This window comes from Molothrus aeneus, chromosome 12 (assembly GCF_037042795.1).
Source record: "Molothrus aeneus isolate 106 chromosome 12, BPBGC_Maene_1.0, whole genome shotgun sequence".
Lineage (NCBI taxonomy): Eukaryota > Metazoa > Chordata > Aves > Passeriformes > Icteridae > Molothrus > Molothrus aeneus.
This window is the reverse complement of record NC_089657.1, coordinates 6380325-6405691: the sequence shown is the minus strand read 5'-3', so window position 1 is coordinate 6405691 and position 25367 is coordinate 6380325. Positions and strand designations below refer to the sequence as shown.

General features: G+C 42.4%; 1 protein-coding gene across 8 annotated transcripts in view; it reads right to left on the bottom strand.

Moving 5' to 3' along the window:
• MAGI1 (membrane associated guanylate kinase, WW and PDZ domain containing 1) overlaps positions 1–25367 on the bottom strand; it is a 338177-nt gene that overhangs the window by 73982 nt on the left and 238828 nt on the right. For all 8 annotated transcript variants that reach the window (XM_066558206.1, XM_066558201.1, XM_066558207.1 and 5 more), the window contains exons 3-4: positions 14254–14373; positions 2446–2652 (exon numbers count right to left, since the gene is read on the bottom strand). In XM_066558206.1, coding sequence (XP_066414303.1) covers positions 2446–2652; positions 14254–14373 — 327 coding nt within the window. The remainder of the gene's footprint in view (positions 1–2445; positions 2653–14253; positions 14374–25367) is intronic.

The following is a 25367-nucleotide window of genomic DNA, read 5'->3' as shown; positions in this document are numbered from 1 at the left end:
TGAAGAATGATCAAAAGAGATTTTACAAGTGCAAAATGTTGCCAGAAGCTCAAAGTCAACAAGCTAATGGCGAGTGTCTTCAGTGCAGTGTGTTATTTTAAATTAAAAATTAAAATGAATGTCAGCACTGTACCATGTGTCCACGTGTTGCTGCTCACTAGTGCCCATTCTTGCTGTCTGAGGAGGTTTATTCCAAGGTTCATCACAGTATCCTTGTAATCAAAGTCAGTCAGGAGAATTTTATGCTGTATCTGGCCCTTATCCCTCTAAGGAAATATTTCTGATGCTTGTATCCATGCAGTTTTGAGCTGTATCCATGAAACAATGTTGCTCATCCCCTCCCATCACTAATGACAGTAAATGCTTCCCAATAAACAGGTCTTTGCCCTCGCTCCTTCACAGAGAGGTTTTGGCAACAATGGACAAATTCTAAAATAAACCATTTGTCCACCAAAGGGACTTTCTCTGTTTGGCTCTTGGAGGTGTTGAAAATTTATGGCAGCACTTCCACATCCCCTGAGAGCATCAGTACAAGCACAGCTTGACAATGCACTGAGCAAAAAACGGAGATCAGTGTCACCCTCTGCCAAGTCCCCAAGGAGAGGGGCTGAAGGGGCTTTCCAGACAGAACCTTCCCTGCTCTCCACACCAGAGACCATGGACATCCTCAGTTCACAGCCCACAGCCCTGGAAACAGCTCCTTCATTATTCTAGTCCGTGTGCTGCCATTACCAAAAGAGAAGAACACTGGGAGGAACAGGAAGAAAAACATCTAGACTATACCAGTACCCTCAGTGCTTGCTTTTCAGCCCTCCTGGAGTTTGATATTTTTAGGTAGAAGATGACAACATAAAGAAGCGTGAAAGAATCATCGCCAGCTAAAAACTGAGAGTACAAACATGCCAAAATCTAGAAAACACAAGTTGCCCAGAGGTCTCCTAGGGAAGCAGGAGCATTTTAATATGGCTAGCACACTTTCATGTGAAATAAGCATAAGGAATCACTTTGCTATATGAGAAATAACTCTCTTCCTGATTCTGTGCTCATTCAATGAAGGCAAGGGGCCAGGGTGTGATAACGTTGTGACAAATGAGCTGCATCTTCCAGTATTTCATCTTGCAAAGGAAAACAAGGAAGAGAAATGATGCTCAAGCTACTTCAGGGACACCAAACTGAGATGGGCAGAAAGGAAATCAAATAACAGATCTCCCACCAGCTCCTTCCCAAAATCAGATCCCATGACAAAGGCTGAGGCTGCTGTCATGTCACAACATGGGAGAAACCACCCTTGGTTTGTCAATGAGCTGGAAAGCAGAGACAGAAATGAAATTAGGCTGGCTAGAAGCAATTTGAGTTGGAAATGTAGCAGGTAGCAGCCAAAGAGAGTACAACCCTCAAAAGCCATTTGATAGTTTGGCCTGGAGAGGACCACAACTAAATCTCAGCCTAAATCCTTTTAAAGCTCTAAACAGATGTTAGAGCCAGGACACTGGCAGGTAGAAACTGGCAGGACAGATCTTCTAGTCAGAAGGCTGGGAAGGAAAATTTTCATGGTGATAGAAAATGATCAGAGGACAAAGGACAGTTATGGTGAGCTCCCAAGGCAATCAGCTGGGAAAGCCTTGAAGGTGTGGATAATACTTGCTCAGTACCTGCCTCAAAGGGAGCCCAGAAGATGAATTCAGTGCTTGAAACTGAGCTGAGGTAACAATGCTCTGAGCACTAACAAATACTAGGCCTGGGGACATGGGGAAGAGCTCTAGCTCCTCAGAGCTTCACAAACTTTCAGTTGATTTCTGTGGAAACTCAGTGGATCTCCAATGGTGTTTTACTCTGAATTTGCCTGCACAGCACCTGACTTGAGATTGCAAAGGTTTCCAGTGATCTTTCAGCCAAGGCCATGGTGGGAACAAGATCTGTGTTCAGTGGGACACAAGACCTTCATGAAATACAGAACCTGCACCCATGCTCCAGATCTCATTCCTGCAGCAAGCAGCCCTCCATGTGCTGGGGGGTACCTGGAGAAGAGGACCTAGGACAGCAATTGCATGTGATGGGCAGCTCTAGATGCAAGAAAGGATAAAGGACAGCAACATATTTAGGAAGGAGCAATGATTAATTTCAAATGTAAACCTGGTTGAGTCATTTCATACTGTTTGTAGCTGTCAACCATAGCTCAACTCTTCCTTGACCTTTCTGCAATTAATGGATTTGAACTTTAACCACATCTTTGTCTCAACCAGTTCAATCCCACAAGGCCTTTTTGGAAAGACCCAGCTGTGCATGTGGTTGATCACACCTGGGTATCTGCCACTCAGGTGTCAGCCAGTTCTCTTTGACATTGACAGCAGAAAACACATTAAAAACAACACCCCCTCTTCAAAATACCCTCCAAAAGCCTTCCCCATGTATTTCAATTGAAAGACAGCAGTATTTTTGCTTTACCTGTGAAGCTACTGCTCATTTCAGGTACATCATCCTCTTCCTCATTCTCTGTATGCACTATGCCAGCATTTTGCATATCATTGTAAGACTTGGTTCGCTTTGGAGTCGACTGCTTGGAGCCAGACTGCAGGTTTTGCAAAGCATTGGTGGAAGTCACTTTCCCACTGAGGGGCTGGCTTGGAGGCTTCGGCGTTCCATAATAGTTACCTAGGCAATAGAGACACATTTGCATCTTCAAAAGAGAACAGTTTATAGCAGTAAGTTTTCCATTTCATTTTCTTTACAGTTCCATTAAAATTTCTATCCCTCCCCACAGATAAGTATATAAAGAAGCTAACACGTGCCATTCCCATTTTTGGGGGTGCATACTTCATCTCTACAGCAGACACAGAAATATTTCTTGCCTTTTTAGTTATTCTTGTCAAATCTAAAAGGAGAAGCAATGGTTGTATTGTTTAGGTGCACTGAGCGTACATGGGCTAAAACAAAAGGCAGTCATGGTGAATAGCAAACTTCATCTCGTTACATCTGAATTTCAATTAGTAGCCTTTTTACATGTGTGCACCCACACAATGCTGTGGCAGATCTGGAGTGAGCCCTGCAGAAAATAAAAAATTCATGACTGCTATCACCAAGAGAAGTGATGAAAGGCTCGATGGCCTGCTTTAGTACACAGGTTCTTTTAGGGGGGATGTTGCATTCGGAAAGCAAACACTATTTTCTCTCTAAAAGAAAACTTAGTCAAAGGAGAGAAAAGGAAAGATACCACATGGCTTTGTTCAAAGAGGAAATTCAGCAGTCAGGTCAACTTGGGTAGAAGTGAAGACCCAGACCTTAAAGCTAAGCTTGAAGGGACACAGATGCACACAGGGTTATGCCAACACATGCTCAGAATCCATCACCAGTTGTGATGGAAACAGTGCAGAGTGCTTGGGCTGCCTCCCTGCCATTTTAAGTGACCATGGAAGAGACACAAAATAAGTGCATGCTCATTCATGCCAGCACAGCACAGCACAGAGGTATTTCACTGGCCCTGTTTCACATATAGTTCAATTGTGACAACAGTGCAAAATTCTTCTCTAAAACATACATTTATTTACATTCTTCTGTGATCTCCACATGCTATATATAACCTGAAAGCATTATTTTTCAATTTTTCAGTACATATTTTCTCAGTCACTGTAAGAGAAGATCAGGTTTGAGACCATCTAAGGAACCTGAAGGAGCACAGGTCCATGGGAAGTGATGAGGTGCATCTGCAGGGAACCTTTATGGAGTTGCTACATCACTTTCCACCATATTTGAGGAGTTGTGGCAGCCTGGTGAAACTCCCACTGACTGTAAAAGTAAAAACAAAATCCCTTTCTTAACAATGGAAGACTTAGGAAGAGGCCAGACAGCTTCACCTCTGAGCCTGGCAGGACCCTGGAGCAGCTCCTTCTGGAAGGAGGATTACCAGAACCCATCAGGAGCTGGAATCACCCTGACTTGCACTGGCAGAGTCCATCTCTGTTTCCAAAAGGAAACACTAGCAATCATTCCCCCTCTCTGCCTCCTGTGAAGTGAAAAGCACAGTTCTGGCCCCTCAGTTTGGGAAGGATGTTGAGGTGCTTGAGCACATCCAGAGGAGGGCAACGAGGCTGCTGAGGGGCTGGGAACACAAACCCTATGAGGAACATTTGAAGGAACTGGGGTTGTTTAGTCTGGAGAAGAGAAGGCTTAGAGGTGACCTTATTGCTCTCTACACCTTCCTGAAGGGAGGCTGTAGTCAGGTGGGGTTGGTCTCTTCCACCGGGCAGCACTGACAGAACCAGAGGACACAGTCTCAAGCTACGTCAGGAAAGGTACAGGTTAGATATCAGGAAGAAATTTTTCACCAAAAGAATAATAAAGTACTGGAATGCTATTCCCAGGGAGGTGGTAGAATCACCATGTCTGGATGTGTTTAAAAAAAGACTGGTCATGGCACTTGGTGCTACAGTCTAGTTGAGGTGTTAGGGCATAGGTTGGACTTGATGATCTTTAGAGGTTGGAAGAGACCTCTGTGATTATTCTGTGATTCTGTGAAGGTATTTTGCACAGAGCAGAGGCCCAAACAGCCAGAGCAGCTCCCAGCTCTGTTCCAGCTGGGGTAGCAGGACAGCAACACGAGCAGGTTTGTCTGAACAAGGTGTGCTCCAGCCTGTACACAAGGACGTGGATGCAGCTCCACAGGAGCAGCAACACTTTCATCTTCTGTTCATCATCTCAGAATCTTAAATGTACATTGATGCATAATTTATGGGGAGAAGGAAATTACTGCTTCTGGAAAGAGCCTCTAATGGGTACGGAGGCTCTGCAAGCAGGTTGCAGTTTCTGCTAGAGAAATAATTCTTATGCTCTACATACTGCAGAACTGTTTTATACAAAAAGAGGTAGAATGGGGGAGAGGGAGTGCAAAGGGAAAATATAAACGTAGGTGGGCAAAAAAAAAAAAAAAAGGATAATTAACCTTGCTCCCACCTATCCTCTTTCTCATGAAGAACAACACTACTCTGGGATTTTGTGGGTTTTTGGGCTTTTTTTAGGTTGTTGCTTTGCTTAGTTTTCCAGAGGAAAATAAAAGTTTTCTAAGGATATTAACTGCTAAGCAGAGGGAGCCATGTGTGTGCCATACACATGAAAATGACTTTTATTTATAGCACTGCACATCACTATTTTATGCAAAAGTTATTTTGGGTCTGTTTTAACTGGTTAAATTCTTTAGGATGGAAGCAAAAAGGAGGATGAAGGGGATATATAGATGCTGATAGTGTGGGTTTTATTTCCCCTGGACAAGAGCAAAGCACAGATGGCACCATCCCTCCTCCAATTAAGGAGAAATGTATGATTATATCTTTGAATTTTGTTCCTCTTCAGCTCCTCTAGCAACAGCAAAGCTGGAGTTCCTACCAGTCCACAGAGAGCTGTTCCTCAACAGAAAAACAGGCTTCTCTAAAGTATTTCAGGATTTCTTACACCAAAATCATGAGTCATTTTTCAAACCAGCCATGGTTGCTGGTACTAGCATTAGTGAATAATTGCTCTCTACCAAGACAGTGTGTCGTCTTAGAGGATCCCTCTAAATATAAATGAGCATATAAAAAGAGCAAATATGAATTTGAGCATGGCTCTCCATGTGTGGGGTTTTTAGGAAATGTCGCCCCTGGGGCTGAACTTTTCTTTTTTCACCACAGGAGGCAGATTAAGCCTGAGTCAATATTCGAAAAAATCAGAGCTCTTCCTTCAGATTCCCACAAGGACAAACAGGTTGGGGAAATAACCCAGCTCATGATGAAAATCTTTAAAAGAATGCTCTAACCCAGCTTCCAGGTGACATGGAAAATGAGAGAAAATGGAAATGCTATCTTTCCCTCATGTTTGCTGGATGCAGTCAGCCCTACTTCTCTTCTCTAAGCAGTTATTTTTGAAGACATGGCATGTGGGCTTGGGCGTGGGAGCAGACACACTATTAGGGGGGACTGGTAAAAATAATCATCAAACCTCATGTTTCATCCTCAACATTGGAAATAGAAAATATTTACACTGTGACTCAGAAATCCAAACATGCTCCATTAACAACTGACAGTGAACAGCCCAGCAAGAGTTTTACAACACTCAGACTTGACATTATTCGTTCAAATTAAATCTATCAATGTTTATGAAGAAACATACATTTAAAAATAGGCTTTAACAGTGTTTTGTGAGCCACTTGTAAGCCCAAAGAAGGGGCTAACTTCATAGCCAGTGTAATTTGTACTGAATATCCAATCAGCTCTAATTATTAACAGCATGTTACATGTGCATACACAAGCATCTGTCATCCCAGAGGATCCCAAAACGTTTCCTGAAGTCAGCACAGCAGTTAGGGCAGGACTCCCCAGGGTGCTGAGCTCAGGTGAAGCTCTGCAAAACTTCTGAGGATTCTGACCCCAGCAGGATGTCTCTGTCCCCCAGACAATGGAGATTTCCAGGACAAGACTGCAGGAAATTCTACTTTTCTGAGGAAATGCCAGTTCTGCGGCAGCCAGTGTGGCAGGAATGGCACATTCCCATGCGCAATTCCTATGGGAACTGGGCCTCTACTCCTTACCCTCCTCTTAATCACACTTGGATCCTGCCTCCAGCACCTGAATTAATAGCTAATAACAACCCACTCACTCCACAGATGCACACACCATTAACTGAATCCCTCATCAGCACTTTTCACTAACCATTATTTTATTCAGTCCCTTGGTGCTTAAAACTTACTTAACCACAGCTGAAGTTTGATGGCAGCATCTGCAGCCAAATCCATGACTTAATCCATACACTCTGAAGCACCACTCAGGAGAGTGCACAAAAATAACAATAATAATGAAAAAACCCAAACAGAAGAGCTATTTGGAACGAGTTTATTTCTTTTCATCTCCTTATCTTTAAGTGTCGGCAGCTTACACATTTTAGCATCACACCCAGTAATTAGACTTTGGTAACAGCTTATCACAACAATAAGACAAGTTCTCATCATCATAACACTTCCTGCTCTGCCAATTCAAGCAGTGATCACAATCAATGAAAGCATTCTATAGCAGCTTCCACCCTGTCCTGAATTAAAGCAAATTTTCTAAAATTTAAAAAGAAAGTTCTCTTGACTGACAGTGTTGCTTTTGGAAAATTTGTCTTATATTCCAAACAACAAAGCATTCTTATTAAGTATTCTCCTGATGGGCAGTAAATTTACCTTAAATTGTTTGTGTGACCTGAAATTTAAAATACAATTCACAACAATACACCAACTAGTTAAGTAAAATATCTATGAATCTATTCCATAAAACCCTTGAATTCACACCATTGAATTAAATTCCATTTGGGCTGAAATGACTCCATCCAGCCAAGATGCTATTCCTGGAATGGGTTGAATGCACAATAAATGGTTGAAATATAGAAGAAGAGAGGCACAATCATACAGGTTCAAAAGTGGAATGGACACTAAAGCAGAGAAGGAGAAGGAGACCATGGAGGCTGCAGGGGTGGGGACAGGGAGCTGATGTGGAGAGGTAGAAGAAGGCAGAGTAGCTAACTGCAAGGTCAAACATGAGTCTGAGCATTAATTCTAATGGTGCAATTACAGCAATTGAAGAATGTGCTCCCAAACCACATATTTGAGTTACTTTAACCTGTAGGTGTTTGCTCTGCATTCTCCTTTCTGGTGAAAGATGTCTATGCCTGGGACTGAGAGTGCATTTGTGTCTCAGCAAAGAAAAGCAGAATTTTACTGATTTTTTTCTGAATTTACTGATGCCTACATGTGAATTCTAATTTTGCAGTTACAAGAATCCCAAGAAACTCGAAAGCCTCAGTGCAGCACAGAGGGCCCTGTGTCCATGAGAAGTGCATCTCATCTTCAAAGCCACCACTCTGTGCTAACAAGGACTCCATTTATAGCTCATGTTTCAAAAAGCACTTCATAGCTTTCTGTCTTGGTGAAAATGGGTATTTTGGGAAAGACACTTGGAGATAAGCAGCAAAATTAAGCAAGGCCTTGACACAAAGACTTGAAATGCAATTATTAATATAATTGTTTTATTTTCTGAGACTCAGCTCCTCTTCTCTGCACTGTACAAGAACATAAACAATTGACCCTTAATTTTAGCAGGAGAGCTTCTGCTCATGTAATCCAGCAGGAGTGCTTGTGTCTGATTAGCACAGGATGAATTGGTTCCTGGGAGCAGAGCTCCTGCCATGGTGTTTTGTCTGCTCCCCTCCCAGATCACATTCTGCTACAGATTTCCACATCTAGATGACAGATCTGGCTGCTGTCTGCAGGATTCACCTAGCTGCAACTGCACATTGATTAGCAATTGCCTTGAGGAAATTCAGAGTATCCAGGCAACCAGGAGGAGGCTGCAGATGCAGCAGCTGGATCGGAAGGAAAACAGGCAATGAAGGAGAGCTCAGAGAAATTAACCCACAATATTTACATTTGCTTGAAACAGGAGATTCCCTGTCAGTTTTTGTGGTTATTAATGATGAGGTTAAGTGAAAGATCAGTTTGGGTTTCTTGTTAAAAAAGTCAAACTGTTACAAACTGCACGTTTCAAATAGGTCTGAAATTTAACATATACTCCAATTAGTGCCCTAAAGGCAGTGGCAGCACAGGAGAAAGTCACCCGCAGAAGTAATCACTCTTGCTTACTCTCATTTTTGCTGTGTTATCACTAGGTGTTGCCACATGCTATTGTTAGCACTCATGTACAAGTGTATCCAAGCACACTTAAGGCATGGAAAAATCCAAAACCAAAGCAATGATACTAAAAGTAATAAACAAACAGTACAACCTTGCTAGCATGGACCAGGAGGGGGCTGGGGAGGCTCAGGATGTTCCATGAGACCAGCTCTGCTCTATCAGCTGCTATATCCACATTCAAATAGATTTTAAAAAATCATAGGGAACATAAATAAACATGTATTTGTGAATGGCATATACAGAAAGCAGGAGAGGCAGCTGGAAACACCCTACCTAGCACAGGGCTGTAGGAATAAAGAAAACACCCTGTCAAGCCATTGCAACATGAAACTCTTGTTGCAAATAGTTAAATATTTATGTGTGTAGTCCCACCATGGGGATGTGTCCCATTAGCACCTCCCCTCTCTGGAAGGCAGTGGCAGGGAGCTCTGCAGGCAGGGAAATGCTGCAGTCTGGGGAGCCCAGGCTGCCTCTGCAGAGGAGCTGGGTAACACCAGCAAGAAGCAGCCACTGCTGGAGAGCCCCAGGAACATCCTGTACCAAAAAAAACCAATGCCAAAATGTGCCTGGACTGCTAGGAACAGCCTTCAACACATCGAACTATGGTTACACAGTAAATGATGCCTGAAATAACCCGAACTCTAACTTAAGAAGAAAGCAACTAATTCACCAAATCTCTTTTTTGCCAGAGGTGTTTGGGAGCCTTTTCCCTGAGGTTTGTGTTTTAAAACACATGAGTGCTAATGAACAATTTCTGACAGAGCTCACTTTGAGAAACTTGTTATTGAAAGTGCAGAGAGAGGGAGAAGGCAGTCAGAAATGCTGCAGGAAATTCAAAGCCACTCTAAACCCCTATCAGATATTAGAATATTTGCTTTCAGAGAACAAGAGTTACTCAGGTACCACTTCAGCTGTTTGCAGAATGAAGCATTGTTATCAGATGACACTTCAGTACAGCAGCACTCAAGCTTGGTTAGCACTGATAATTGTGCATATACACAACAAGGTGTTGCCTTTTTTTCTCTACCAATGGTTTAAAAAATAACAAGACCAAAAGCAAGCATAATATTAAGAGCCAAAGATAGAAGAGGAATCATTCTGCAGAGCACAGATATTAGTGTGTGGATATTCAGTGTGACACATTATAAGGGTGCTAAAGAAGCCATTATGATTCATTGAGACAATCTCTAGTCTGGAGACAAAAATCACTGGATCTGATTAATGTGTTATTCACCTGCATGGGCATCCCCAGTATCTGCCACCCTTCCTCTCCCATCTTCCCCTCACATTCTGCCTGCCACAGGCTCAGCTCTCATTTCCAGGTGGGACTGAGCTGGTGACACCCACAGGCTGTGGAGGCACCAGCAAAAATAATCCACCCATTTTGCTGAAGCAGCTGGGGTAGTGTGGCTGCTGCAGAGAAACCCAAGGAGAGCAGCACATCAGACAAATCAGGCTAAGGCATCTTGATTTGAAGCGTGTTGCTGAATACACCTCTCTACTTGGGCTGAAATTCAAACTGCACTATTAATGTAATTTATTACAATCATTAAGTACCACAATCAGAGACCCTGTCTACAGTAGGTAGTTTTATATACTTTGAGAATGTTAGCAAGTCACCCCATTACATCTCAGTCATGAGACTAATGCAGATTACTTATTACTTCTCTTGGCAATCACATAACACTTGTCCCGAGAATGAAAGATGATGCCTTGACAATAATACTCCATAATGTAATAACCCTTCACATGTTATAAAGTGCAGCACTTTTTCTTTTGAGGATCACTAAGTGCTGGGCAGGCATTCACTCACACAGCCTCACCAAACCCTGGTGATGCAGCCATCCCCATTCAAAAAGCAGCCCCCCTGCCCATGTCCCCGTGTGCCTGTGCACAGCTCCCATCTGCAGGGCTGAGTGCCTCAATGCAGCACAGCCCTCCAGAACACCGTGGCTTCCCCTCTCCCCCTCCTATTTCCAACAGCAGATAGCTGCAGGCACAGGGGATCTGCTGAAATATTAATGAGGAGAGAAGTAAGTGTTGTTTTAATATTCTTCAGGCCAGTAACCTGAAGTATAGAGCAGCTACCTGATCTGCCCAGGGCCACTCAGCAGCTGGGGAAAAAATGGGAATAAAATCTGGAAGCGGTGGCTGTGCTCAAAACAGCCCTCCCTTGGGCTGCCTGTGAGAGCCTGCAATTCAAATGCAGCAGTAATTGCTAAATAATTAGTAACCTACACAATTACTTCCATGCATCCATCAGTATTTTCTGCCCTGAAGGAGCAGTCAATAAATGCCTGAGACTACAATTACAGTGATTTCCTATCCAGCAGAAGGCCTAGACGATGTGCAGCCTAAAAAGAATTTTCCTTCCTAATGAGTATTGTCAATGGGAATTTCTAATTGGATTGAGAGGGTTGTGTGCAGCACACACGTGGGGCAAAATCACCAATAGTGGGGCAGCACCACAGCTCTGGGCAGGTCTTCCAGCTCCAGCTGCTGGATTCATGTGATTAACATGTAGCTTTCATCAGGGGAGGAAAGAAGTTGTTTCTGGGCTTTATGGTTAAAAATCAGGATGTTAAAACCCAAACTGAAAACCCCAGGAATTAAGGTTTGCCAATGCCCCCTCCCACCTGATTATATTTTTTGAAGCCTTTTGGGTGCAGAACACACCAGGGAGATGAGAGGTGACCAGAACAGCAGCTGCCATGCCTGCTCTGCCTTCACTGGCATGGGAATCAAAAGCTGCCCAGAGGAACCTATTTGGAGTGCACCAGAAGAAATAATAATGGCATTACAAAGCCCTGCAGGTCAGCAACACCTCTTTTCTCCTGTTCAGCTTGCACTTTCTCTTTGCAATTAGAGCACTTTCAAAATCCAGGTTGTTCTTTGAAAACCTGATACACTTTCCTACTTTTTTATGGTTTCCAACTCTTCCCTTCTGCTTGTTCTTTATTCTTTCCAAATCAATAGATCTGTATCAGCATCAAAGTCCTGTGTATTACCCCTCTTCTGATCCCTCCCTGTTTTCTGATCCTTCTCCCCAGAATTCTCTTCAGTAACTGTTATTAAATGTTTCTGTTGCCTCTTCTTCTGTAAGATTTTTCCCAGTGACAGTATCCAGGTGACTTTATGTCCATCTTCTCCACCACCACGTGCTGATGCTTACAAGGCCAGAAGGGTCCTTGGGACCACAGTAACCCCACCAGCCTGCTCGAGCCACATGAGCTTGTGGCTGGCACACAAAAACTTCCCCATTGCTCATCCCTACTGTCCATTTCATAGCATTCCCCTTCCTTCATCTCGAAATCACTTGAGAGCATTAAATCACAAGCAACCCCGTCTCTTCTATTCTACTGATTTCTACTCAGCACAGCAGGTAGAAGATTATTTCCTTGTGTTGGGTTTTATTTTTCTGGTTTAGAATAAGCCACCACTGATCAAAAATACAGTCAAATTTATCATGGTGGAACTCCTATTAAAAAAATATGGCAGCAAAATACAGCAAAAAAAAGTGTTCATTAAAATATCTAAGACTATAAAGCTGGACAATAACAGAGATTTGGCCATTAAAAGTCGAACTTGCTTTGTGGTTTGGGTTTTTGACAGATTTTTTTATAGACAAAATCGCTTGTGATTGCAGCATCAAGTCTGAATCACTCCATCTTCCAAGATCTAATCAAGATCAACACTGTCTTGATCGATACAGCTGTAAAATAAGATTTCCCAAAAAAAGTACAACAAAGCTATTAAAGAAATCTCGGAAGGCAGCAAAATAATTTCTTTAAGCCGTAAGTGAAAAATGAACTCTATTTATTCCACATTACAATCAAATAGTAATGTGTCTTGATGCATATGTGCACACATGCATCATCATTATTTGCTTTATTCTTATTGATTTTTCCTTCCATGGGCCAGCACTCCAGAACCACAATGCACCAGCATCACTGATGTCAACAGGCAAAGAAGCTTCTCAGCACTTCTGACAAATTATTCCTTTAAAGTTCAGGCACTTCTATCACCCACAGAAATGAAATACACATTAGACTTATGAGAAATCAACCTCATCTCCAGCAACTGAAAAGAGCAAGCCACGAAACCTAAACAGTTGAGCTGCTGCTGCATATAATCACATAAGCAATGAAATGACTGTGTTCTAACTGTCCCAGGTGGATTCAGCATTTCCTGAGAACTAATTCCCAGCATGTCCCAGGAGCCAGCTTACAGACACTTACCCATTTTGTCTTTCCAAGTGGAAAGGTCACTAGAACAAATAGATCAGGAAGCAATGGCGAGGCCTTTCAGCTGATCTATTTCAGGCACCACGACAAAGAAAACTAATTTGGTGTTATAATTAGAAACACAGAGAGGAAAAAGCTCATTTTGGAGAAGAGCTGCTGCTGGAACGTTAGCATTGGTGCTGATGGAGCTAATCAGCTCAGAGAAGTGGAAGAGTGAAACCAAATTATACATTTAGCATCTTCATGCAAACCAGGTCTGCAGCTGGGAGTGAGCATAAGTTTTAAAGGTGCCCTTAAAAAGGAGTTTTTAAAGAAGTAGACAAACAGCATTTCAGGACTCTTTCTTCAAACCCTGAACACCAAAACCACATGTCACAATTTTTCTGCTCATGTTTGATGACTACTTTTCAAAGATTTTGGCTAGTTGTGTGTATTTGTATTTTTAAATGAATTCCATATTTCTTATTATAAAGAATAATTAGAATAAGGCTGCAAGGATAGGACTTTTTCAATCTCTCAGATTTACAGAAAGAACCATTAAACTTCTTTCAAATGGAAATTTGAAATGACTGAGCTGAAGTGCACTGGAAGGACTTTCAAACCTGTAAAGTATTTCTTTTCATTGTCTTGTCAAGAGGTACATTTGAACGTTCTGAGGAAAAAAACCCAACCCACTCCAAAAAGGAGTTTTCAATTTAAAGGAGCTACAGACTGCAGATTTAGTTACACAAATCCTATTGTGTATCTAAAAATGGCCAATTTGCCTTGCATTTCTCTGGAGCTGTTTTTGCTCTCACCCTGGTGACATTTCAGTGCCCCTTGGCTGTCCCAGTCCTGTTGTTTGCAAAGTTGTGCTGTAAAAAGGATCAACACAATGACCCAAGTTATAAGCAATTATCCAAGAATAAGAAAAAAAAAGCCCACAAAAGCAGTGCATCATGTAGCTGCATAGTGACACACAGCTGGGTGATGAAGGAGTGTATTGAGGGAAGATGGAGGGAAAGAGAAAGAGCAGGAGGAAAGAAAAACTGAACAAGGAGATGAGCCCTAGTGGACACAAAGGATAAATGCACACTACCCCAGTATGTTACAGGATTATATATTGGATTTTCCTGGCCTACTGTTGATCTTTTAAGTTAACTTGAAGGCAGAAGATAAAAGCACAGGAAAACTGGAATTCCCTCTCTCAGGTTCCAGAGAAAAGGGAAGCAGAGCACTGGGATGGAAAGCAAGGTCCTAACTTGAGTGAGGGTGATACAAATGTGGTATCCCACCATAGGTATCTGAAGTGCTTTTTCACTGCCCCTGGCTCCATACCTTCATACGTTCCTACTTCCAGAAGGGTCCCACTTCGCTCCAACTCCAGGAATTCCTCCACAGTCAGAAAGTTATAGTCCACACCAGGCACTTCTCCTTCTCTTGGAGGGCGGGTTGTGCCTGAAAGGAAAAAGTAGAATATTATCAGAGTTGTTTTCTTATCAAGAGTTAAGAAATAAGTAACAAATTTTCACAAAGATACCAGAGTATCTGTAAAACACAGTTCTGTGAGCTACAAGGGTCAAGTTTGAAGTTAGGAGCCCATGTAAAAACAAGACACAGCTTTCAGGTTGGACCGGTGGCACCAATTAGAACAAAACAACTGAGGGATGTTTCTTGTGTTCTCAGAAAGACTCTGGCAAAGAAATCTCTCATCGCTGTGTCCAGAAACACAGCTGGAAAAGTTTGGTCCTGGGAATATGCCAGCAATTAATTTCCTACTGTTAGCATTGTCTCTCATACTTCACTAAAACTGCAATCTGTATTACCAGATAAGGCAACTATTTTCCAGGTTCCATTACTTCTGTATCACTAGCTCATCAAATGTTCTCTCACATCATAAACATAATTTCCCCCTTGTTTCTTCTTACTGTTTCATCTCTATTCATGCTATTATTTTTTATTCAGCATTAAAAAGTAGCATGAGATGGTTTTGATGCACCATCCACGCATGCTCACTGAAGAGACAACCTGACAAACTCTTCTCACAGAATTCACCTACAAGCTGGTTCCAGTTCAGGAATATTTTGAGCAATAAGTCACACTCAATCTCTCTCTCCAGCACTCAACAATTTCTGTAGTGCCCATGGAGAACTGGCTCTGATCACTGCCACTCTGCCAGCTCTGAAACTCTTGTCCCTTCTGGCCAATTTACAGCACTCTGAAGCACAGTGTAACATGCACAGTGTAACATGAGTCATTTCATTACTTTTTTTTCCTAAGATGACTTGGGATGCTGCATTTTAGGTCACTGAGCACAGCTTCATTGATAAGGATCCATTTCTGTTCAACAGCCCTTATTTTCCATGACTCTGGATTCTTTACATCTGAGATTAAATATAAATGACAGATTTACAGATGGTACAGGAAACTGAATTTTGGAAGAAAGATCACAGTTACAGAGTTGGAGGTGTCTGAATGCTGTGGCTGAAACCAGTCTGCTGCCTTGGGAATAACTTCAGAGCTGTGGAAACCATACCTAGCATTTAACAAAGCATAATTTCTCACTTCTGAGGGACTCTTCTGGCCCCTGGGCAGTGTCTTCTCAGTGCATACAATTTCTTAAACCCTTTATAAAAGGACAGAAGAAAGAATAAAGAAGCTGAGCTTCTGAAAACTAATTGGGAAGATTCCAGTTCTCAGAAGTTGAAAGAGCATAAATTTACCATGCCTGCATCTGGCAAATGTTTTCCTCAAGTGCCAGGAAAGCGGAAAGTCTGCTTATCTCCTATTCATCTGAGAGACTGCTCAAGAGGTCAGTCTTGACAGAGTGACACCCTTGAAAGACTATCACTAGATTAATTTCCTTGATTGACATCCACTTTCTTTAACATCCTCCATTTCTTGTTTCAAAATAGAAACTCTCTTTTTTATTATTTACCATCAGCCTTCAAAGAGTCTATAAATTCCTGTGCTTTTTCCATCATTCCTCCTCTTGGAATGGGTGAAGGAAGGAGAAAAAGTAAGGAAGGGGATGGAAATAGTGATGGATATCTGTATCCTGCTAGCAGAATTACTCTTTCCTATTTGAAAAGGACTCAGTCTTGCATTTTTGTATTTCTGAATCCTTCTAGTAATGCTACAACAGTTTTTACTGGGTAGATTGTAACAGAAGACAACTTTCTTTCACAGATCTGATCCAGAGGAATGCAGGAGCTGCACCATGCGCCCCTCCCTGCCCCATGCTGGTGCTTCCATCCCTAGGCAAGCAGAGAGGCTCACTCAGGCCCCTCCTTGGCACACCAGGAGCATGGAGCACGCACCCAGCAGCCAGGATGATCACAGCCCAGTGCCACATGTCCTCCCTGAGCACTGAATTGCCACTGAGGCTCTGAGGACCGTCCCCAGGGCATCGTGGCCACTGCCCCATTCCCCTAAACCTGGCTGGGAGTGGGAAGCAGGAAGGATGAAAAGCCACACCAATAACTCTGACCAGTGGTGTGCTGTAGCTGTCCCGTGCCCAGAGCACAATGGAAGTGGGAATTAGACTCTCTAGCACTGCTCATCAATCAGTGAACGTCACCCCCAGCCATGTGAGCCGAATGACAAAGATCGGGACTGTGTTTTCCCAATAACTACTAACACATTGATGAGACACAAAGATCAGGATTGCTTTCACCTTATCTTTTAAAGCCTCTCCTTCTCTTTATCTCTATCTTCCCACAGAGCATATTTATTAATCATTTTTTCCTTCCTTCTGAATTTTTATAGCGGTGAAATTGCAGTCAGCAGTTTACTAGTGCTGGCTGCCTATTTGACATGACAATTATATCTCTGCCATAATTCCTCTGAGCCATTTTAATGGATCTATTTGTTTCATCTCAGTGTTCCTAATTTCCTGAATATGTTCAAGTCAAAAAAAAACGCAGCTGTGCCTGCAACACACTCAGAAAGCATTAGGAAAGTCACCACAGAAAAGGAAAACATTGCATCACAGAGATAACATTTGTCACCTCAGCTGGTCCTCAGCAGCAAACCCAGGGAAAATAAAAACTGCACTGGCTGGGATATCTTATCTGGGCGAAGGGAAAAAACCCAACAAGTTTCCATGTTGCTGTCTGGAGCAGAGATTGCTTGCAGATGCTCGGGCTGTTATCCTGCTCCACATCTGAGCAAGTGTTACTGACTGCGATCCAGGCAGGCAGGCAGGGGGAAGGGAAAACCCGCCTCCGTTCTTCTCGGAGCAGAATGACAGGCTGCCGGCTGGACACACGCCTGGCAGATGGCATTTCAAAGAGTTTTCATGAACCATCTGGGATGTGTACAATGATTACAAACCACACTTACAACAAAGCCAGAAGGGCTGCTTCGCAAGGAGGGTGGGGGGAGAGGGCGGGCGGCAAGAAAAGGGGGAAGAGAAGAAAGCCAAGAGGCACAAACTCCGCGACTTTTCCCAGGCACAACACTGGGAATAATCAGCACCTTCCAGCCAGAGCCTTCTCACAGCCCGGAACAACTGCTCCAAGGCTGGCAGCTCGTGTGTGCACAGGGCAGCAGCACCACAGCCTGCCGGCCGCCACTGGAGCGCTCTGCTGATCAACTCCCTTTGTAATTGTCTCCCATCACTAGCACGGCTTAATTATGTACAAAAGCAAAGTGTGTCTATCCTCCTTCCTCCCTTAAATCGCATTTCAACATCCTTTCCACAGGATGGTCTTCAGCGAAGGGGATGACTACTTTTTATCAGAGCTAATAGCAGGTCAGACCACTGCTAATGGCAGAATAAATTGAGCACAATGAGAGCTGTATTTAGCCCAAACAAAATATAAGATACTCCACTTGAGAAGATGAGCCAATCATATTTAAATATGTTTAGCTGCCTGTCTTGTTTGCATTGAAATATTAAGTGGCATGAAATCTTATAGCCTTTAGGTACCAATTTAGCTAATTAATTTGAGCTATGTCCATTGTGTGATTACCTCAGAATTGCTAATGCTGCAACAAGAAGGAACTGGAGGGGAAACTGAGTGGCTACCAACTCCTTCTGCACATTTAATGGTTCATAAGCTTTCAGGCTTATCTGGCTAGCATTTCCCACAGCATACACAACTAGTTAGATACATTACATTCAAGGAGAAATTCCTCAAATTTCCTGTAACCACAGAAGACGTAAGAAAACAAACAAACAAAAAGGGTTACTGGTAGCATTGCAGTTTTTACTTTCTCTTGTGGGCTGGAGGAGTAAAACTACATCTAACATGAGTGGCTCAGATGAAAGGTTTGCCCAGCTGTTGGTTTGGTTATCACCCCCAAGCTATCTGCGTCCCAGTTTATTCATGTATCCCTAATGCTTGGGCCACAGGAGAGGGATCTCCTCATGGGCTGGAGACCCCACCTGAGAAACTGCTTCTAGACACAGGTGAGTTTGCCCAAGGAGAGCTCAGTGCTGTACCTGAACTAATTAGAGCTTGTGCACACATGCCTAGAATAACTGGGCTGTGGCTCAGATGTACTGATGCCTATCAGCTACTCTGCTGAATAATTTAAGTGCCCATTATAAAGACAAATAGCTTCTGCTGTTGTGCTGCCTATCAACCATGCTGACACTGACCCAACACGAGCCTCAATTATACCATGGCCAGACTGTTAATATACAACTCAGGGGCTGTTTAGTTCTTTATCAATCTACCAGGCCTTCAAGTTAAGCTGTTAATATTCACTGATGCCCTGCTGCTAAACTAATCGGAGTCTTGCTTATTGTAATCTAAAAATAAGACTTAATGGGGCTGCAGACACTTCAATTGCTTCCATGTAAAAAGAAAAAAAAAAACGTTCTTGGGCAGTAATACTGTTACTGAGCACCAAAACCAGCCCCTAGCAAGTCATTTGGAAATCACCATTTCAAGTTCAGAATATCTACAACTCCCATTTGCAAAGCAGTAATTTCTGCAAACTCCTTCTCCAGTTCCACTGGCTGGCAGTGACAATCTGGTGAGCCACCAAAATACATCTCATCAAACCACAAGCCATTTGCTCCTCATCTCCACTGACCAGCATCTCTTAAAATGACAGATAATGTGGAAGCTGTACACTCAAAGTAATGATAACAGTTGCTACAACCATATTTTATACAGGCTCAAGCCACTGGTGGTCAGCAGCAGTGGGTGGAACTGCAGTAAATAAGATTTTCATGTGAAGTGTGCAGGGATGCTCCTGACTCAGGAGGCTGTAAGGCCAAGTGCTGCTGTGGGAGCTTTGGGAAGGCTGGGGTGGGAGGGTGCTGCTCTTCCCCTTGTCCTAAAAAACTAGTTCTAAAAAAGTGTTATTTTTGTTCATTCAGCAAGAAGAGACTTCTCTCATCACCTACATGGAAAAATCCTTCAGCTGCTAAAGAAGAAACATATTAGGAAAAGCAGCCCCTTTTCCCTCCCACTGTGTTTGGAGGTCACCTTCTTCCCTCTCATCACAGGGTAATTTGGAGAGCCTGCTTTGGCTCTCCTGCATCTGTCACCTATGGCGCCAGATAACTGGAAGGCAGAACCAACTTCACAGATCTGCTAATAGCAAATAGAGGAGGGAAAAGACAGAGACAGCCTGGTCTGACTCCACAAGAGGGAACCTGATCAGCAGCCAAGCTCCAGGCAGAACTTATCAGCAGCACAGTACTAAAAACAGCCTTATCCACACTCACAAAAATAAAGTGTAACCTGTCTGCAAGAAGACACTGGACACAGAACTACCTTATCTTACTGACTTCTGGGGTCACTCAAACTAAGAATACCTTATTTTTTCCCAACAGAAGTAAAAGGAATTGTATTTGGATGTTGTTGTGCAATCCATTATACACTGTAACCCCACGTACCTGTGGTAAGGGGTCACTCATAGTTGTAACTATATAAAATATGGGCATTTCTGACAGGCCCAATCTGTTACAAACCAGACATGCTCAGCTTATAAATACAATTTTCTCCTGAAACTTGAAACTCAGGCAGCCCATTCTGGGATTTTAAATTCAGTCCATCCCTTCTCCAGCCAGCAACTTGACACCTTGTAAACCCCAAAAACGTGACAAGCATTCAAGGTGTCTTGGTGGAGGAGCAGAAATTCAACCCAAAGAAGAATGTGTCTGCCATTAGAAATGAACTCCCAGCCCTGTTAATGATGCACACACAGGAACTGATGCTGATTGACTCTTCCTGGCCACACACACAACTGCAGGAAGAAAAGCCAATTTCTGTCACTGTGGTCAGCAGGAACAACTGATTAAACCCAGAAAAGAGCTGACCAAGACAGAAGTGTTTCTGTTTCAGAAAGAAATGCATTTCATGGCTGCTGTCTACAGCAATTTTTCTTCCACGGAGGAGACGGAAGGGATTTTTATAGAAAAGCTCCTTCTCCCACCTGTCTTTCCAGCAAGTGGCCAGAGAAGGATCCCAGAGCAGCAGCTTGTGAGGAGCCCCCTTGTCACAAGGCTGTACCAGCCATGCCCACAGGTGCTGGCAGGCTGGCCCTCAGCACACACAGGGGCTGCCCTCCCTCTCTCTGAGGTGCTGTGTCCAGTTCATCTCCCTGCCCTTCCCCTCACAGAGGCAGGGACTGCCCCGAGCCTCCCTGGAGAACTGATTCAGCCAAGCCACACAGCACAGCTCAGATTGTGTAAACCCTCCAGGCAGCAAGTTATTTTTGTCCTTTATAAATCTATTTTTGGTATTTCAGTGGCCTTCCCCGCCACCAAATAAGAGCACAGATAATCTTCAACACATTTATCCTCGGAGCGCTCTGAGGTAAAGAGAGTGGGTTTGTTTCTGGTTAATAGCACAAGACCAGCCAAACCCAGGCTCTCAAAGGACTCCAGGAACCTAATTCTGGAGAAATCAATGGGATTTAGGAAACCCTACAGATCAGGATCAGGGCCTAACAGATTAAAAGGGACAAAAATAACTTGCTACAGTGTTGGGGCTTTGCGGACTCATCTGTGTGTGTTGTGAAACACCAGGGCAAGGCCAGGCACAGCCAATTCAGCATGTTCACTCCCCACTGTAATATCATTTTAAAAACCCCTGATAATTACCTGATGACAAGAAGTAAGGGTATAAAACCTGCCACACTCCCCAGGAAAGCCATTGTAAAAAGATCTGTTTAAGGATCTATGCCAAATATTCCAACAGAGCATTACCCCCTGACCCAAGTACCACCAGTGCTTCTCCTGCCATGTGGAACTTGCTAATTCAGTCACAGCCTCTTCATGTGTCCTTAGAGCACTCATTTGCTTTCTCCTAAGCAAAGAAAAGAGTATTCTGGTACCAAATAAAGCATAAAAAATAAATATTCTTGGGTTCCCAATAGCAGCAGCTCTAGATCCTTTTCTTTGAGTGATTGCTGTTACCTCACCAGACACCTGCAGCCAAATCCCTCTTATTTCCCACGAGGTGGGACACCCACCAAGAAGATTAAACTTCATGAACTAATGAGTTTGTCATTAATCCCGTGTTCCTGGAGTCCAACAGCATGACATCCACTAATTTAAATTGTGAACTGCTGATGAAAAAGCAAACTATGTACCTCCTTGGCAAGAATACCTTAGCTGTAACTATGCACAGTTCTATTCATTCTAATATATGGATTAGTGTAATAAAGTGTAATTTTATAAATCAATAAAGCTGTAGTAATGAGATTGCACTGTAATGTTCTGCTTCTAAATACTGGCACAGAAATGAATGAAAATTGCCATTTGTCTAAGTGTGGATGCTACTTACAGAAAGTGAAATTAGCTGACAGTAAATTAACAACGTAATTATATACATGCACTTATATTCCATTTCTCTCACATATACATTTTTAGAAGCTTAGATAATTTTGCAGCCATGGCATACACCTTTATTTCAGAAGGTCCACCTTTCATCTTTGTAAAAATTATCATAGTTACTTTCAGTAGAAATGTCTGTCTTGGGAAAGGTCAGCTGAGGGTGGTAAATTAAACACATACACTGGATAATTACAGAGCATCCTGAGTAGCTGGTTATTTTTAATCCTGTAGATCATTCACTCTGGGCTATTTCCACCCAAGCCCAGCCTGACCCCTGAGGTGCCTCCACATCAGTCACCTGCAGCCTCACCACTGAGGCAGAGCAGTGGAAAAGCACAAAGTGGATTCAGATGATTACTCCATAACAATGTGCACATCTGTATTAAATGCAACAGGACAAAGGTGTGTCTGGGGAAGTGCTTAAAACACCCTTAACTCACAGGAGACCTGGGATGGAGGGCTGCTCCCACACATTCAGCACTTTTAAACAAATACTTCATTGTCTTATTTACACTTTCACATTTTAGGAAGTAGTTTATCAGGAGGTATAACCTATCATGCTTTATATCCGCTTTTTTCATGGTTGCTTGCAGAGCTATCTGATTTCTCCAAACTGCCAAAGAGAAGGTGTAGCCCAGTCTGATCTTCATAACTCATTTTTAAACCAAGCTGTGAACTGGTCCAGTAGCAGCATCCAGCTGCTGAGAAAGAAAGCAGCCATTGACTCCCTGTGATGTTTGGCTGAGGGGCTGGATTAAAACAGTGTAGTATTAAAAACTGCATTTCATTAGCTATCAGATCTTCACATGGCTTGGTACAAGTTTTGAGTAGGTTGTAGAGAAATAGAACCATAGAGTAGGTAAGATTTATAATCTTACAATCTTATAATCTTTATAACCTACAACCTACTCAAAATTTAATAATAACTTATTAATAGAAATATTTATTCCTAAATAAGAGAAATAATGATTTAAAATATTTATTTAATATTAAAATATTATTTTTTTTATATTTAACATTTAAATAATATTAAATATATAATGATATATTAAGAAATGGCTCTCAAACCTTTTGCCTGATGTTCCAGACCAAAAGCTGGGAGAAAAGGGCTTTGGAAAAGATGAAGGGACAAGACAGAACATTTGGGACTGGGTACACTGTAAACTCTTACAAGGTGAATTGCCAAGTCGCAGAGCACAGACAGACACAAAACCAGGGAAGTCTGATCAGCCAAGCTCAGTTTTCCTGAGAAAACTTAAGGGTTTTATAAACATTATACCTGTCCAATCCTTTAGCAATCCTTTTTGCTGCCATGAAGCTGTAGAGGAATTTTCCCATTTGGGAAAAGACATGCAGTGGAGTTTTGAAGCAGAAATACCGTGAACAAGAACACAATGACCAGTTTTACAAAAAAAGAACGAAAACTTGTTTGGGCAGTATGTGGGACTATTTCATCCAAAACAAGAATACCCTGACAGTCACACTCCCAAGGCCAGAGATTTTCATTCCTGGGACTGGAAGGCTCCTGCAGGGTCCATTCACCTGGCTGGCATCCCCCATCTTCGTGTCCTTTGTTATCCCAAAGGTTGGCAGCTCACAGCCTCTTGTCTGGGGCTCTCACCCAGAGCTCAACCTGCGTTTCAATCTCCATCTCAATCTTTTGAGCCCAGCAGCCTGGACCAGGTGTATTCCTCAATAGCACTCACTACTACATAAGCTGACACCACTACTGGAAGAAAAAAATGAGACTCTTTTCTGTAAAGCTGGATAAAACCTTTAAATTCCACAAAACAATATATCCTGTTTGCGATTCTACTTCAAGGCTTCATTCATGCCCCTAAGATCAAATACAATCTTTAAGCTCATAATAAATGGCATTTCCAGCACAGACTGAACACCTGCAGTATTTCAATTCAGCTTTTCTTCAAAAACAATGCTTGCTTTTCACATCTGCATACACATGTGCACATGTATCCATGAAGAGATATTCTGCACATAAAACCCAGAGTACTAAATTTCAGATTATTTGATGTCCAACAGCTCAGCTGCCTCAATAGAGATTTTTTACCTCCTTTTGCTGTTTGTACGGCTGAGATAAAACACAATGTGGGTCATCCCTGTTTGGGTGCTCCTTCTTTTGACTTCAATTGCCCTTTCAACAGACCTCTAATTTGTAGTTAAAAGTAAATAAAACACCTCACTTAACAGCAGGAAGATCAGTTCATTAGTCTAATCTCTGTAAAATTCCACCACAGAAAGAATAATAGAAAACATACTGTTTTCTGCCTCAAATTTGTTTCAGTGACCACATCCAGTCTACTGAAAAGAAGGAGTCAGAGAGCTTTTTATTCCATTAAAAAAAAAAACAAACAACAAAACAACAAAACACAAGAAAACAAAAAAAAAAACCAACCAAACAACTAACACAAACCACTACCACCACCTCCATTCAACCACATATCCACAGGACACCAGTATAGTTATTAAAAGCAGTCTTTCCCCTGAACAACCTACACTGAAAACACTGTCTCCATGGAATACCTTCTCCCCTAGCCCAGAGCCATGAAATGCTATAAAACTAATGGACTTTGAACTGTGAGAACCTCATCACACTCTAGGAGAGTCAGAGTCTCCTGTGGCTCCTCAAGTTTTGGCTCTGCCCACTCATCAGCTCCTGGATCAGATGGTTCTTTTTCCCTCACAAATCTTCCCTGGCCTTTGCTTAAGCAGCTTTCCAGCTTCGTATTCAATTCTGCCCAAAAATTGCAAATGCCTGTGCTATAGCAAGGAGGATGCAGAAAAGTGCACTCCTGTAACCATATGGATGCACTTGCTGTAAATCTCAAGGGAAGGACCAGAACAGACAGCAAATCTACCCAGCAATATGCACATTTAGGCACTATTCCCTACAGACCCTGTCCCTTAATTTTACCTGTTCTTAACTGCTACCAATGCCTGCATTTTTTTTCAGTAGCTCTGTATGCAAGGCATGTTTTAGTCCTTCATGATTGCTATCACTTCAGCTGGTTGAAAACATTCTCCTGGTTCACCTTCTGTGATGCTGATTAGATAACAGCTCAAGATGCTGAAAAAATGCCCAACATTGAAAAGCTGATTGGTGTTTGAGTTTCAGATTCATCCCTATTGATAACTGGAATGTTAAAATGTAAAAAAATCAAATGCATACATTTAAAATCTTTTCTTACTTCACTGAAATAAGAACTGTTACAATGTTTTGTTATTTACAGTTCCTTTGCTACAAATTCCACATCCACCTGCTCTAACACAGAAAGAACTTGTCATTTTCTAAGTGCAATAGAATACTAAAGAAAATTCAAGTTCCAATACATTCTCTTCACTTTTAATTAAAACATTTCCTGGTACAGCAAAAGCCTACTGGTTAGGTAGTGCATAACTCTGCATCTGTGCAGTCCAAAATTAACTGCCATGTTATTGATAATGTATACAAGCTTCTCCATTGATTTTATTGCCTTTCCAGTTGTACACAAACAATAAAAACCTCGCCTACAAATCCTGTCATCACCTAGGAGTTTCATAGGATACACTCTCACAGGGTGCTTTACTCTGCCTTTCTGAAGCCAAGCAACACCCCTATAAAATACTCCAGTGCTTGGCTTAAATGATCTTT